At 32.1% G+C, this 16,366-nt stretch overlaps 1 protein-coding gene across 3 annotated transcripts; it reads left to right on the top strand.

Annotated features, from left to right (window-relative positions):
- The first annotated feature begins 1 nt into the window (after window position 1).
- On the top strand, window positions 2–15,314 carry LOC130894111 (cullin-1). 3 transcript variants are annotated; one of them, XM_057800700.1, is made up of 12 exons: window positions 2–371; window positions 480–607; window positions 1,550–1,900; window positions 1,962–2,180; window positions 3,115–3,369; window positions 4,445–4,738; window positions 4,796–5,059; window positions 6,390–6,569; window positions 8,206–8,355; window positions 10,120–10,238; window positions 11,871–12,312; window positions 14,923–15,314. In XM_057800700.1, the coding sequence occupies exons 3-12, from the start codon at window positions 1,580–1,582 to the stop codon at window positions 15,001–15,003; spliced, it is 2,325 nt and encodes a 774-aa protein (XP_057656683.1). In that variant the 5' UTR covers window positions 2–371; window positions 480–607; window positions 1,550–1,579; the 3' UTR covers window positions 15,004–15,314. The 3 variants fall into 3 exon arrangements, with proteins under 3 accessions (XP_057656683.1, XP_057656685.1, XP_057656684.1); XM_057800701.1 differs by having other exon boundaries at window positions 226–371; window positions 480–498; XM_057800702.1 differs by lacking the exon at window positions 480–607 and having other exon boundaries at window positions 192–371.
- Window positions 15,315–16,366: the final 1,052 nt, after the last annotated feature.

Here is a 16,366-nt window from a genome sequence, read left to right as displayed (position 1 = left end):
CATATTGATTTTGAACTATGATATTCACAATCAGACTATATCGAAGGTAGCTTTTTATATGTTTTTTTTAAGTGAATAAATTGTTAATCAATATATTATTATATATAGTGTGAAGAAATATTTTGGGATAAAAATAATAGCTTTTGCGGTATTTCCGCAATCGAATGTTTTATTGAACTAATTAATTCGATGACAGTAATGACAGATGACTAGCTGTCAGTTGTATGTCATTTTTGGTGATTGTAAAATTGTACAATTAAAGAAAAATCATAAAATTCATAGAATCTTATATTTTTTGTAAATTTATAGTTCTTCGTTATATTCCACAGTTGTAGATACTAATGAAATTTTTGTTATGTTATAATTAGATGGTAAGTGTAAAATAGCAATTATTCTCATTATTACAAACAAAAGATGAAAGACATTTGAAAATATTATCAATTTCGAACCTTATATGTATTTGTTATTGGTTTTTTCAGGGAGACTGGATTATTTGAGGCATGTAAAATATATTATTTTTATTCTAACGTTCGATCATCATCCAGTTATAGTTTTTTTTGTGGTTATGCACGTCGCGTTATTTATTTAAGGGCTTAAAGTTACGTATGTAAGTAATTTTAATGATTATTCTATAAGTATGCCTATCTTTTAAACAAAATAATTTATTTATACACACATAAAATTGTTTACTGAACGATGAAAATTGGTATTTATAAATTTGAAAGTACATTATATTTACATATATATATATATATATATATATATATATATATATATATATATATATATATATATATATATATTGTAAGACAAAGGCAATGTTTTTATCAACATTTTTGTATAAGTAAAAACATTGATATTATGAATCAAATGAAATAATAGCTGATTCATGATACACATATTTTTATTATTAAAAATAACAATATTATCAAAATTATTGTTAGCAATCTTCTTTATCGGGTTTGGGAAGTTTTGCAATGTTTTTCTTGTTCTACTAAATTTTAAAGTGTAAAATCGTCTACATTTATTGATGTTCTTTTAATTTTGTAAATTTTTTTCCTAAAATCAAAATGATGACATTTTCCTGATTCATATACTAATTTTTATCATTTGATTCAGCTCATGTTCTGTCTCTACTTACTAGAAACATTTTCTAGTGGTTATTTGAGATATGCTGATTTCAAAGTAAATTACAACCTTATTGACTTCACTTTTGCTTGTTTTTGCACTTCTCTTTCCATTACGGTTGTTTCTAGACAACCCAATTGTTATTAATTACAGTTCAAGCAGTAAGAGCAATAGAAAAAAAATTTAGGCAAAATTTGATTTGTTTTTTGCATCTATCTTTCATTTAATAGGTCTGTAGTTTTGGTATGTTGCTTTAAGCCCTTTCAGAGTTTATTGTATAAACACTTTTGTTGAAAAACTCATTTATGGTACATTTTAAACAGCATATTTGCATTTTTCATGATGAAACATCTATTTACTTTTATGTACCATAATATGAATCAATGTACTTGATCCCCAGTCTTTTTGTGTTTGTCCACAGTGTGACGCTATAACATCCAATACTAAGGAAATGTCTAGTAAGAGCTCCCTAAGTAGCAATACGTCTGTTTTAAAACAGTTCGACCTCGATCAGATATGGGGCGATTTGCACGCCGGTATTCAACAAGTATACAACAGAGAAACGATGCATAAATCACGCTACATACAATTATATACTCACGTTTATAATTATTGCACATCAGTACATCATCCAAATAATGGAAGGTCTTCTGCGAGTTCTGCTATGAAAGGTAAAAAGCACCAAGTCGGGGGAGGTGCCCAGTTAGTTGGATTGGAACTCTACAAGAGACTAAGAGAATTTCTTAGGAATTACCTCGTATCGTTACTAAGTGTAAGATTATTTTTTTTTGTCTAAACTGTTATTTTTTTTTATATAAAAAGTTGTTTTTCAGGATGGATTGCATCGAATGGACGAAGACGTTCTTAAATTTTATACTAATCAATGGGAGGATTATCAGTTTTGTAGTAAAGTACTTGACGGAGTTTGTGCATATCTCAATAGACATTGGGTGAAAAGGGAATGTGAAGAGGGTAGAAAGGGCATTTATGAAATATATCAATTGGCTCTTGTTACTTGGAGAGATCACCTATTTAAACAATTAAACAAAGCGGTAAATTACTTTGGAATCTTTTATACTGAAAAATTATTTTTTGTCTTAAAAATTTTTATTAATCCCATTATTTTATTTATTTATATGTTCTATGGTGAATTTTTTGTTGAATAATCGAGTGGAATAATGTTTTTTTGTAATATATGAGGTGCGTGAGAAAAGTTTTGAAAATTTATACTCTTCATAGTAGTCCTTTTGAGCAGATAAACATTAGTAAGTGGTAATTCCCACTTGGTATCAGCACAGGTATGGCTTTCAACATAGTAAGTCATGGTCTCTGAATAATATCCTCGGATGGTGAGAGAGAGATTAGCTAGAAAAATTTTTTGGTAGATAAGGGAAATTTGCTATAAGAGGAAGGTTTGTTGGAGTTGGCCCTGATATAGTAGCTGCTCCTCTGCAGGGCTGGGGTTGTGTGGGGCGAGAAAAGAAGAGTCCAGTGCAATAATGATTTTTTGTAATAAATGAGGTGTGCGAGAAAAGTTTGAGCTCTCATCCTCTTCAAAGTAGTTGTGAATATTTTATATCAAAAATGTGATTTGAATATTTTGTTCAATTTGCTTTTTGTTTATTTTATAATGTTTAAGCTTGAAAACACTGTTTTCTTTTAAAGTTTAAGTCAAATAATGTTTTTTTGTAGTATATGAGGTGTCTGAGAAAAGTAATGAGCTTTTATTCTCATCAAAGAGGTTCTTTTTCGGCAGTTACACACTAATAGGTGGTGGTTCTCACTTCTTGGTATCAGCTCAGATATAGCTTTCAACACAGTATGTCATGGTGACTGAATAACATCCTAAGATCGTGAAAAAACAAGTGTTTAAGATAGACTAGTAGATACAACATTATCAGATCGCTTGCATTGTTCCTAATCTCTTTAATTTTCTCAAAAACTTCATATTTTGCCTTCTAATAAACAATATATTCCATTTTTTAGGTGACTAATGCGGTTTTGAAGTTAATTGAAAAAGAAAGAAACGGAGAAACCATTAATACACGTTTAGTTTCTGGTGTTATAAATTGTTATGTAGAATTAGGTCTTAATGAAGAAGAACCTGGTGCGAAGGGGCCTAATTTGAGTGTGTATACTGATAGTTTTCAGAACGTATTTTTGGAGGATACTGAAAGGTTTTATACTAGGGAAAGTACGTCGTTTTTATCTGAAAATCCAGTTACAGAATACATGAAAAGGGTGAGTTATTTTTTTTAGAATAATAACAAATATATCATTAAAAAAATAATAATATTATTAAACGTACAATGAATAAGGGTTTTATCAATATGTTGTTTATTTTAAATCAATTATTAATATAAATAATATTATTATATAATATTATTTATATTATAATAATATAATATATAATAATATATTATTATATAAATAATAATATTTGTGATTTTATTAATAACATTTCGCTTTGAATTTCCTATCAAAATTACCTGTTCGTTTTTTATAATTTTGACGATTCCCTGATAATATTTAAATAATTGAATACATATCTTTTTAAATATTACAATTTCCATACTCTTTTGCCCATTATCAAAAAATTATACATAAATACTCATTGATATTTCATGTTTTCTGGTTTTAATCTAACATAACCTCTTTTTTTAGATTTTCACTACTAAATCTGGCAATATATTTTTTTTTTGACACAATAGAATGTTTTACATCCTAACCTAACCTCATTACAACATAACTTTATAAATCCTCAATCTTTACACCATTTTTAAAGTGTGGCAACGTCGTCCAAACTTAACATAATTTTTCAGACGTCTTGCATCCTTGCCACATTGTATTTTTTATCAGTAGTTGCCATAAAAATGTAGTATGACTTTACTTTGGATATATTTATTTGAATTAATAGGAATTGAACTAGAAGTTACAACATAACCTCATTATTTTATATATCCTCAATCTTTACATGATTTGGTAACGTTTTCCAAGGTTAACATGATCTAAAAATTATACATTGAAAAAATAAGGGTTAGCGACAAATTAATTTCAGTTTTGTATTATGAAATCATAAAATTTCTGATCCTTATCAGCAAAAAACTGAACCAGCTGCGATTGAAGGTCATCGTGAACGTTTATGAAAGTTTGATCATTGAAAGAATTCTGTAAACTTCGAAATAAATGGTAATCAGTTGGTGCTAGATAAGGACTGTATGGGGGATGTGGCATCACTTCCCAGCCAATAATATCCCACGAGTTATCTGTATGGATTTTTAGTTATTTATTTTTGATGTTTGTTCCCGTTCCGCAGGCGGAACAAAGACTTTTAGAAGAACAAAAGCGGGTGCAAGTTTATCTTCACGAAGCAACTAGTCTTCGGTTAGCCGAAACCTGCGAACGAGTCCTCATTCAAAAACATCTCGAGCTTTTCCATTCGGAATTTCAACAACTTTTAGACGACGACAAAGACGCCGATCTTGGTAGAATGTACAATTTGGTAGCTAGAATTCCGAACGGTTTGGGCGAACTGAAGACTCTATTAGAACAACACATAGCAGCGCAAGGTTTGGCCGCGATAGAACGATGTGGAGATAGCGCGGTAAATGTAAGACTCGAACCCGTTATTTTCTTCCATGTAATTAATTTTCTATAAACATTTCAGGATCCAAAAGTTTACGTAAACACGATATTAGAAGTGCACAAAAAGTACAACGCCCTAGTTTTAGTTGCGTTTAGTAATGACAGCGGGTTCGTAGCGGCCCTAGATAAAGCTTGCGGTAGATTTATAAACGCTAACGCTGTGACAAAGCAAGCGAATTCGAGCAGCAGGTCACCCGAATTGCTCGCCAAGTACTGTGATCTTTTGTTAAAAAAATCTAATAAAAATGCCGAAGAGGCCGAACTCGAAGATACTTTAAATCAAGTGGTGTGTATCGTAATTTATTTGTACTGTTTCGTACGTTATTAATTTATTTAAACACTATACACTTAACTAATTTATAAGTATTCACTTACCACTATCACTTAACTTATTTATTTTAATTCTTCGATCACTTTGCTGATTCGTTCTGTTCACTACCACTATTTATAACTGAGCTAAATGAACTTACTTATACATCTCATAAGAAATAAGGAAGAAAAAAAGACAAATAGACCTTTCTAGAAATTATTTGTAAAAAACAATGTAAATAAACGACTTGCTATGAAAACTGATCATAAAATGACCCATTAAGAACACCTCTTTGGAATTTGAGCTCCATATTTCAATTATTCCAACCACAGTGTTTTTTTAAATTAGCATATGTTTTGCATTAATAATCGAATAACTTTGAAACCCTGTATATCCAATACCGTGACCGTAATTGACGTCCCAATTTTCTTGATCATAAAATGATCCCTTAAGAACACCTCTTTGGAATTTGAACTCAATATTTCAATTATTTCAGTGATTTTTTAAACGATCATATGTCCTTTTATATTTATACAACTTTGAAACCACGTATATCCAATACCGTGACCCTAATTCATGTCCTGGTTTTTTTAGTCATAAAATGATCCCTTAAGAAAACCTTTTTGAAATTTAAGCTCAATATTTCAATTATTCCAACCCCAGTCATTTTTTAAACAAGTGGCTAGTTTATCTTGCTCTCCTTTATTTATTTTTTATGTTTACACATTCAACTTATTTATTTTTATTCACAATATGTGGTATCACTTTTTTATTTTCAGTTATCTCAAAGTCGAAACGTTTCTGGAAAGCTTCTTTCAAAATCGCTTCCATCTGCTCAGTGTAATCAGAAATGGTACCAAAATATTTTTTTAAATATGTTTCTTAGTTCCGGGAAGAGAAAAGTACTAAATCTAGTAAATAAGATGGTCAGATAACTCGTAAATCAAAAGTGATTTATGGTCAACATGTTGTCATAATGAAGAAGAAAGTCATTTGTAGACCTTTTTCTTTGCTTACCATTTTACAAACATTCTGTAACCTTCTTGTAAAATTTGATTACATTTGTTCATTTTTAAACATCAAATTGGTTACAATCAAAGAAAACAATGACCATGACTTTGATCGATGATTTTTATAGGTTTTCCATAAAAAAATTTCAACTTATGTTTCAGGACCGTAACAGTAGCCTTAATTTTCATTTCGAAACAATTTCGTTTCATTTTGATACAAAAATCGAAATTCAAGGCTCACGTCAAACATTCACATTATTTTATATCACACCTCTTATATTTTTTTTGTTTTATAGATGGTAGTTTTCAAATACATAGAAGATAAAGACGTTTTTCAAAAATTCTATAGCAAAATGTTGGCGAAACGGTTAGTGCAACATATGTCGGCTAGTGATGATGCCGAAGCTTCGATGATCTCAAAACTAAAGCAGGCCTGTGGGTTTGAGTACACATCGAAACTTCAAAGAATGTTCCAGGTAATAATTTTTCGATTGTATATACACGCACACTTAAAACTCTTGGATTCCCCCTCGTATATACATATATCAGCCATTTTTTTAATAAAAATAAATACTGCGGAATTGACATTTTTTTTAAGGTTAAACACAGATCCTGAAGTTGGTTTCGAGGAATCTCAGAGTCCATATGAAAAAAAATGCTGAAAGTAATAAAAATAAGCTCCTAACTACTTTTTCTGTTAAAAAATGTCACATTTCAGTAAAAAAGGCAAAAGGACCTTTATAGAGATTGATACAGTAGCTAAATCAAATCGATTTATGACCTTCCGATTGACTGGAGGACTTAGTATTTGGTTAGTTGGTAGGAAAATGTGCGTTCCACCTCAGGATAAGCAAGAATAGGTTTATTGAGCAATGACTACTGAGTAAAAATTTTGAGGGAGCCAATATTGTCTCTAAAATTCAATAACCACCATAATGTTTCCCTTTTTGAAGCTATGAGAACACCATACAGGCTGATCATCTTCAAGGAACTGCAGGCTGGACTAACTGGCCATGCAAAAAAAAATATGGAAACTGTTGAATGTCCAATCATTTTGAAGGGCAGTGTCTAAATGGCGCCTACGACCATACAACCCCTAACGACCAAAATGGTGTGCTCTAGACTTGTATTGGAGTGCAAGGAAGTCCTACAAGAACTGATGGGTGATGACTGGAAGATTCAGCAAAGGTAACAGACTAATTCGACAGATTGGGCAATCAGCAACGGAAGAGGAAGAAACTGCGGATCATGTCATCTGTGAATGTTCAGCACTAACATGGGGCGGTTCAAACAATTGAGCAAGCATCTTAGCTTCAAACTGAAGTGCCTGATCCGGTAATATCAAGTGGGGCACAACGGACCTATGTTAATAGGATTGTAGATTGTCCGAGGAGTATTTTTGGTTTTACAGTTACTCTGCATCTATACCTAGATTTTCACTGAGATTATTGTTAAAAGGAAGATAATAAGAAAGCGGTCATTTGAACTACTTTTGGATCTCATTACAGAAATAGGAATTGGCAAAAATATAAAGAAGCATTATGTAAGTTGATGAGAAATAATTTAAACAGGCTGCATTTCGGGTCTTTTTTCATAAACACTTATTTCGGAAATGATCATTTGAGCTACTATTTTTGAGTGAATGCCTACTGTGGTTATTGTTATAACGAAGATAATAAGAAAGTAGTCATTTGAACTACTTTGGAAGATGAAAGATTAATAAGAAAATGGGCATTTGAACTACTTTACAAGATTTAAGACTAACAAAAATTGTGTGATGAAACTTACTGAACACGTGACTAGAGCAGTTTTTTGATAAAACATTCCACCAACTAATACCCGGAAGTTTGTGAATGAAACTGTAGACGGATATGGAGAAACATCCCTCAATAACATGATTAAAGGGATGGATAGAAGAGTTGTTGCTTTAACTATATATACAGAGAGGGAAGCATTCATTATTGATTCAACTCTGATTTGATTTTTTTTTTTTCGTTAGAATTCAATTCAAAATTTTTTCATGTTTTGTTACTTTAAATATAATAAGGGATGCCATATAACGAAAAGTAACAACTAACAATGTTATTAATTATTTTCTTCCATTTCCATTAGGATATTGGAGTCTCGAAAGATTTAAATGAACAATTTAGAAATCACTTAGTTAAATCAAACGAATCATTAGGAATAGATTTTACTATTCAAGTATTATCGTCGGGGTCTTGGCCTTTTCAGCAATCTTTTACTTTTGGATTGCCTACAGAGGTGAGTAAATTTTAATTCTGTCATTATTATTAATATACAGGGTGTTTCCGCAGTAATCTGAAAGTTGAATTGTTAATAATTGTCGTTAATCGATTGGATTAGAATTGCATTAAAAATACTGATGTGGCTTGATCTTCTTAACTCGGTATGGTCGAGGAGTTGGATGGCCTCGACATTGTCATAATGATGGAGTCTTACGTCTTGGTTCTTAGTTGGTTGATGCATCCCCATAAGTCCATACAGGCTTGCAAAGAAGAAACTTATTGCGTTGAGACAGAATAAAGTTTCTATCAATTAGCCACATTTTTCTATTAGTGCATTTCTTTAACATGCACTTTCCATTGCACAGTGAAGAGAAGAAATAGAGTGCAACAAGAGGAAAAAGCTACACAAATTTTGTAATCATTGCTTTGGTCAGAAAAAACTGAAAAAAAAACACAAAAATGACAAAGTGGAGTCCTTTGTAATGTACAGATGCAAATGCTGGCAGTTGACGGATAGACAGAAGAAAACTGTGGAAATGGGTTATTTGGGAAGATTGTGCAGGGTATCCAGAACAAAATGAAGATATACGACGAAGAAAAGGTCGAATAAAGACTAAACAACTGATCTGGTACGAACATGTGATGAGGAGAAATAGGAGACTTTCAAGGAGGGAAGGAACTGAACAGACCATGAAAGACAGAACTAACCGGGAAAACCAGTGGATGGGAGCGGAAAATGAAACTGTTTACTTTCCATTGAAGTTTGACATCTAAGGTGATGCAAGCATGAGCTCGGTTTCATAGTTTGCAGAATACGTTTTTGTTTGGTAATTTTCTAGTAGGTCCCTTTGAAATTTCAATAGATTTCTTAGTTTTAACGAAAAAAATTATGGGGAATAAAAAAATTGTTTTTATGGCTTTGAATAATCTTTTAAATACACACTCATTAATGTATGATTATTTCTTTTTTTCAAGTAATCGAATGTAAAGTTTTCTTAAGTTTTTTTCTTAATGTATACAAAAAATTAAAAAATTAGGAAAAAATACCTTGAAAATTGACCTTCTCTCACATATGTTTTTATCAAGTTATTAACAAAGTAATATATACAAAAATATTCTCAAAATAAATTATCAAGTGTATAAAGTAATAATTTATAATTTTAAAAATCAAAATTAGCACCATTCATAAAAATATTCTGTTAACATTTGATGTTTTTTTTAAATTCATTTTTTCCTGTATGTTAACAAAAAAAATAGAATTTCTTTTAATTCTTTGATTTTATACAAAGAAGTGCGTTTATGACAACAATTAAAGTCATAAAATCTTCTAGTAAGATATTTTTAATAATTTCTCATAAAAACAAAGATTCTAAAATTGAAATCTGGTGATTTGTCGATTTTCTACAGCCAAAAAAGCGAGGGTGAGTTTGAAATTCTTTAACAGTTGGTGATTTAAACAATTCATGGTGTAATAGTAGCGTAAACAATTTGTTTTTCTAGCTTCACTTCACTCACATTGAAATTTGTTTATTTAAAACAATTAACGCCCTGTAACTCAATAACAAGATTTATTATCTTATTATATAGAATCTTAAATAGGAAAATCTCCACATCAATTTTTCAGATCGCTTTGAAAATACCTTGTATATTGTTGTATGGATATAATAGAATCCAAACAAAGCAAATATATCAAGAATTGAGGTAAAACAATCATTTCAAAATGTAGTACCTCATTATTTAATTACTAAAATAATATTAATTGGTTGTAATGATATTTTAGCTGGAGAGAAGCGTCCATAGGTTTACAAATTTTTATTCGGGTCAGCATTCGGGGAGAAAATTGAATTGGTTGTATAATATGTCGAAAGGTGAATTAAATACGAACTGTTTTAAAAATAGGTGAGTAATAATCCTACATTTCGGTTTATACATTTATGTGAAAAACTGTTGGGAATCGAAACATAAAGTTGCGCTCACCAAATGTGGTCTTCTATAAAGTGATGAGGTATTTTCAAAAAATAAAACCTCTTTAACGTATTTTAGGAATGCTTATGAATTTTTTGTATTGTAGGTATAAAAAGTGAACCTAGTAGCACTTAAACTTGAAAATTTATTAAATGGAATTTAGAAAAAAACATAAAGTTATTATTTGTAAACGAAAAGTCTTCTTCAACCTTTTTGTAGGAATAGGAATTTCTTGTGATTTGTTAATAATTTTAGGTGCCGAAAGCAGGAATAGTGATACCTAAATTTAAAACTCATAAATTGCACTAAAATAGTCTTCAAAAATTGTCGTTGATAAACAACAAGTCTTTTTTATCTATTTTGTAGAACAGGTGATGAATTTCTAATGATTTTTCAATTTTAGGTCCTAACAGTAGTCCGAAACCTGAAAAATTAATAAATTGTACTTAAAAAGGCATTTGACACACAAAATGTCATTTTAAACATTAACTTCATTAATTTTAGATTCAACAGTAGTTCAAAATCTGAAAAATTATTAAATTGCACTAAATAAGGCATTTGATGAACAAAAAGTTATTTTCAACCATTAACCTCATCAATTTTAGGTCACAACCGTAGTTCAGTTGACACCTAAACTTGAAAAATTATTTAATTGTACCTAAAAAGGTATTAAAAGTTGTCTTTAGTCTTTGGCAAACAGAAGGTCCTCTTTAACCATTTTATAGGGCTTTGATCACTTTCTTATGTTCAATCAATCAATTTTGGTACGAAAAGTAACCTTAGAAATAAAACTTAGAAAACTTGAAAACTTCTCAAATTGATTCTAAAAACTTCTCCAAAGTTATCATTGACAAAAAGCAAGTCCTATTTGACGTAGTAGGACTGTTGACAAATTTCTTTTGATTTTTTTCACAACTTTAGGTATCAAAAGTGGAAAAAATGTTACCAAAACATGAAAGAGCTTTAAAATTTTTCGTTGACAAACAGCAAGTCCTATTAACTATCTTGTGGTACTGTTGATTAATTTCTAGCACTTTGTCTTCAATATTAGGTGCTAAAAATAGATCTAATCATTAATTTAAACATAGTAATGTCTTAAAAGACCTCGTTGACAAGTCCTCTAACTATTTTGTAGAATTGTTAATCTTACCATGGATCTTTCTACAATTCATCTTATAAAAGTGGACAAAACATCTATTTTTTTTGTTGCCTTGAGGTAGAGGGAACCTTATGCCTTCCTCACAGCGGCTATGCAATGCTGCCAGTTCGTGTGGGACTTTCACCTCACTAAACCACCCTCCTCTTCATGCTCAAAGGGAGAGATTTACGCCGGAAGGACATCAAAATGTCATATCATTACGCACCTCCCACTTTCCATTATCCTCATCTCTATTTAATCATATGCTTCTCTATCCTTCTTTTCTTTTCTATTCATAACTACTGCCATGAATTTCGTTATCGTTTTCTAGATATCCACCTGAAAATTGCTCAAGACACTATGTTTAAAACAAAGAAACATGTTTTTTATTTGTTATAATTTTTTTAATTGTCGGTTCAATTTTCCAGGTATACTCTGCAAGCCAGCACTTTTCAAATGGCCGTATTATTACAATTTAACGTAGCAGATTCATGGACAATATCTCAGCTCGAGGAAAACACGCAAATCAAAAACGACTTCCTTGTACAAGTTATACAAATATTACTTAAGGCCAAGTTACTCAATTGCGACGACGACGAGAACGAACTCACTCTAAATTCAACCGTTTCTCTAAATCTAGGATTTAAAAATAAAAAACTCCGCGTCAATATCAACATACCGATGAAGACGGAATTGAAATTAGAACAAGAAACAACTCACAAACATATTGAGGAAGATAGAAAATTATTAATACAAGCCGCTATAGTTCGAATAATGAAAATGAGAAAAGTTTTGAAACACCAACAACTCGTCGCAGAAGTCTTAAATCAACTTTCTTCTAGGTTCAAACCGAGGGTTCATATTATTAAGGTATATATATATATATATATATATAGTACTAACGGTTAAAGTATTGCTTCTTTTACAATTGAAAATGTCCTCCATAAGTCTTCCTATCGTTCTGTTGGTCTAAGTCTTAGTTTTCATCAGTTTTTTATACTCCATTATTGATTTTTTCAATGTTTACAACATGAATCTAGCCCAATAGTCATCTGGTTATCCCTAGGGGTGCAATACACCACAGGAGTCATCCGAACTACTGGTATGTAATCCGTAACACTATTGGATTGAACAAAAATTCCATTACTACTTCTCTTCGTTTAATACTATCAACTATACAGACTACTTATGGTAAGCTCATTCCAGGAAACCCTCTAAACACGTCCCGCAGAGCCTGTATTAAGAATCAATAAATTTTAAGTTGAACATCTTCGAACGGTGATGTTATTATTGAAAAAAATGTTTATTACCATCACTCCGCACCTCTAAGGAGCCGAATGAGGCTCATTTTTACGGTATTAATCCAAGGGATGGTTGGTACCTGAACCCTAATCAGGTGTCGCGAACAATTCCAAGGGACCAAGACAAATCCTCCTCTTCCTCCCGAGAGGTCTAAGCAAACAGGAATCACGAAACCTACTACCCCCAAAGCATCGGTTTCTATCGATGTCGAAACTCTGACAGATACTTTTGACCAAGTATCGGCTCAAACGCCGGAACATCAGTGATACGAGGAAAAAGAAGCCTGCTTCGATCTCTCAACTCTCCTCCACTCAGGGCTGCCGATCAGGACGGTCCTGTTTTTAATAGGATAATTTATCCAGAAGAGAAACCACCACAAATATATTTGTTGTGCTTATTTTGACCAAACTCTGCATTAAAAATAACCAAATTGGCACTGTCTTGAATTGTAAACATTACCATCATTCCGTCCCCTTTTAATGAGTCGTTAGAATTTGACATTGGGGGATTAATCCGAGGCGGAAGCATTCGAGTCGAGGTACTTGAGCCCTAATCAAGTATCGCAAACAATGCCTGCTGGAAATCTGGCGAAATTCAAAGGGCCTTACAAGAGCCGGGACCATTACAGATCCTCCTCTTCTCCCCGAGGGGTCTTAGCAAACAGGAATCATGAAACCCCACGATAAGGGGGCTGCCGACTAAATAGGTTCAATTAACGTCCATAGAATATATGCAGCTGACTGTGAATGAAGCGAGACGACTGAATACCGGCGTCTTCAGCTGCTGCACTTCATTGACGCAATGACTGAGGCCATTATACAACGTCCATTCGCTACCATAGTTTCTCTATTTTAAGCTGGATAGTACAAGCGCCTGATCGGCTTTTCAAAAGACATAGGCCTTGGTAATTTTATGTGGGGCATTATCATTATGGTTAATAGTCATAGACCGCCGATTATTCTAAAATGAACTATGAATTCTCACTTTCTGGTCTTTCGAGCTAGATATGAGCCAGTTACTTATGGAAAATTCAAAGGACCTGACAGGTATTGATGTTGAAATAACCCAATCAGTTTAGAAAGGTGAAAGGAAGACTAAGGCTGCCGAGACGGCTCAGGGCTTACCGGCGTCGGATAAGGTTTCCTCGCCTCCCACCCTCTTGCACCAAAGATTTACAACCCAAAACCCGATGCGGGCTTCGCGGAAAAAGCTGAGGCACTAACTCACAGCAGTGTTTCCCTCTTCAGCTGGTTATGAATCATATCCTAATTCAAGCCAAAACGGCTTCTCTAAAGACATTTGGTAATTTTATGTAGGGCACTATTAGAAGGTTTATATGCTTAATACTCCCTATTCTACTATGAACTGGTCTTTTGAGCCTGATTTATGGGAAATTCAAAGAACCTGACGGCGAATATTGATGTTGAAAGACTTAAAGAGTGCGTTCAATATAAATATCCGAAACTTGAAGACTTATTAATTAAGACATTAATATAGAAGCGTCTCCAGGTAGAACTTTTTCTTTGGTAGTAGGTCTCATGGTATATATCTTCGAAGAGAACCGGCGTTGGATTTGTTGTTTAATTGAATAGTTATGTACCAGTAGTTCAAATATCTCTTGTAATATACGCATGTTTATCTAGGAAGAATAATATCTGGCTCCAAATCAACACTCACAATTATTCTATTTGACGGACGTTTCGATAACCAAACGATATTCTTCAGAGATCTTATAGAAACTCTACTCGAAAACTTACGATTTAATGAACTTGACAATATATTTTCTGATTGATCTGTAAATCTTTCTTTAATTTAATTTTGGGTTTATTATCAAATTCCAAAGGTTTGACTACACAAAATTTATTATCTATTACAAATTTGACTACACTTCCACTACAAGCACAGTTTCAGGATTGCAGTAACGTTTGAATCAAAGTCTGGTGTACTCAGCTCTATTTCATGAAGAGAAAGAGTGGAAGTGGAGTGTACTCACCGTAAACAGGTTACATAGGGTTGTTCGGTTGATTATGTTATTACTATTTTTCCTGTAATTTGCCCTTTTCCCATAAAAGTATGCGGTTATCGAAGTGTGACAGATTGGTTTTGGAAAAACGTCAAATTAAACAGTAAAAAGAAATGTTAACATATCTCTATTAAATGATTTTTCTTTTGTTTCAGAAATGTATAGACATTCTAATTGAAAAAGAGTATTTGGAAAGGACCGATGGACAAAAAGATACCTACAGCTATCTGGCATGATTCAAAAATAGTGTGGAATGATAAAATAATTTATTTTTTCTTTGTATTTTTTTTGCCTAATTGAAACAAAGTTGTGACTGTGGAAACTGTGGCGTGTATAATAATTACTGTAAATATCTAGGATTTTAATTTGAATCTTTAAAAAAAAATGGAAACCCGCTAAATTAAACAGTTATATTGTCATGTTTTCATAACGATTCTTATTGTTATTTCTCTTGTTCGTGATATTTTTTTTAGAAGAAACGAAACACGCGTTCACCTGCGGAACAGTTGATTACTTTCAAAAATAAAAATGTATAATATTTACATAAGGGTTTTTCTTGCAATATACTCCATGAGGCTTAATTCCAGTTGAATAACTTGAATTTGATAGCTCTTAAAAAACTTATTGGGGAAAATCTAGAATTTTCGAAGGATCTAAGGGAAGATTAATCTTTTGATCTTCAATCCATCAACATTAAAATTATAATAAGGTCAATCCCATCCCAAAGCTAAGAAAATACAAGGCAGGAAAAGGTTGTTGCTTCAAAATATTACCCTTAAAGAAAAAAATTGATTCCGTTAGATCTGGGGTTGAAATCACCAAAGATTCCTAAAATTCCCATTTCGTTGTAACCATAAACCTAATGGATACTGAAAACATAGTAAATCTGTCAAATCTGGGATTGAAGTCATAAAATATACCATAAATTCCAATTTAGTTGTGACCCAAAAAGATGGTGAACAGCCAAAACATTATGAATCTGTCAATCTGGAATTGAGGTCACTAAAGATTCCACAAATTCCAATTTTGTTGTGTCCAAAAAAACGCGGACAGTATCTGTCAAATCTGGGGTTGAAGTCATAAATTATACCACAAACTCCAATTTAGTTGTGACCCAATAAGATGGTGAACAGCGAAAACATTATGAATCTGTCAATCTGGAGTTCTACAGTGAAGGACCATTTGCAGAAGACATTGTTATCCTTGCAACAATACAAAAACCTGTAAGACATCTAAGGTTGTTTACAAGACAACTACGGAAGTGGAAGGTGGACACTGACTAAATATAATCAGGACAGAAGTAGAAGGTCCAAGTACTAGATCATCAGAAGATTATATGTAGAAACCTATGAAGTAAACTGACGTGTCCAAAAAGACAGATAATGTTATCTTTGAATATCTTATGAAAATGTGACAGAACTTCATATAGTAAACTGAGCCAATAAAAAACTCCCAAAGTTAAAGATCTATAAGACAACTACGGAAGTAAAAGATAGACCCTGACTGAATATAATCAGAACAAAAGCAGAAGGTCCAAGTACATACCCGAAAAGACAGTTAATGTTTTCCTTTAAGACCCTATAAAATTATGCAAGAACT

This window comes from Diorhabda carinulata, chromosome 5 (genome assembly GCF_026250575.1).
Source record: "Diorhabda carinulata isolate Delta chromosome 5, icDioCari1.1, whole genome shotgun sequence".
NCBI lineage: Eukaryota > Metazoa > Arthropoda > Insecta > Coleoptera > Chrysomelidae > Diorhabda > Diorhabda carinulata.
Note: the sequence above shows the minus strand (reverse complement) of the source record. Positions and strands in the feature narration are given on the sequence as shown.

What these genes read in the sequence shown, in the direction of transcription:
- LOC130894111 (XM_057800702.1), top strand. An exon ending in AACTTCAAAGAATGTTCCAG is followed by an intron (nt 6,570 to 8,205) that starts GTAATAATTTTT and finishes CATTTCCATTAG; the next exon opens with GATATTGGAGTCTCGAAAGA. An exon ending in ACGAACTGTTTTAAAAATAG is followed by an intron (nt 10,239 to 11,870) that starts GTGAGTAATAAT and finishes TCAATTTTCCAG; the next exon opens with GTATACTCTGCAAGCCAGCA.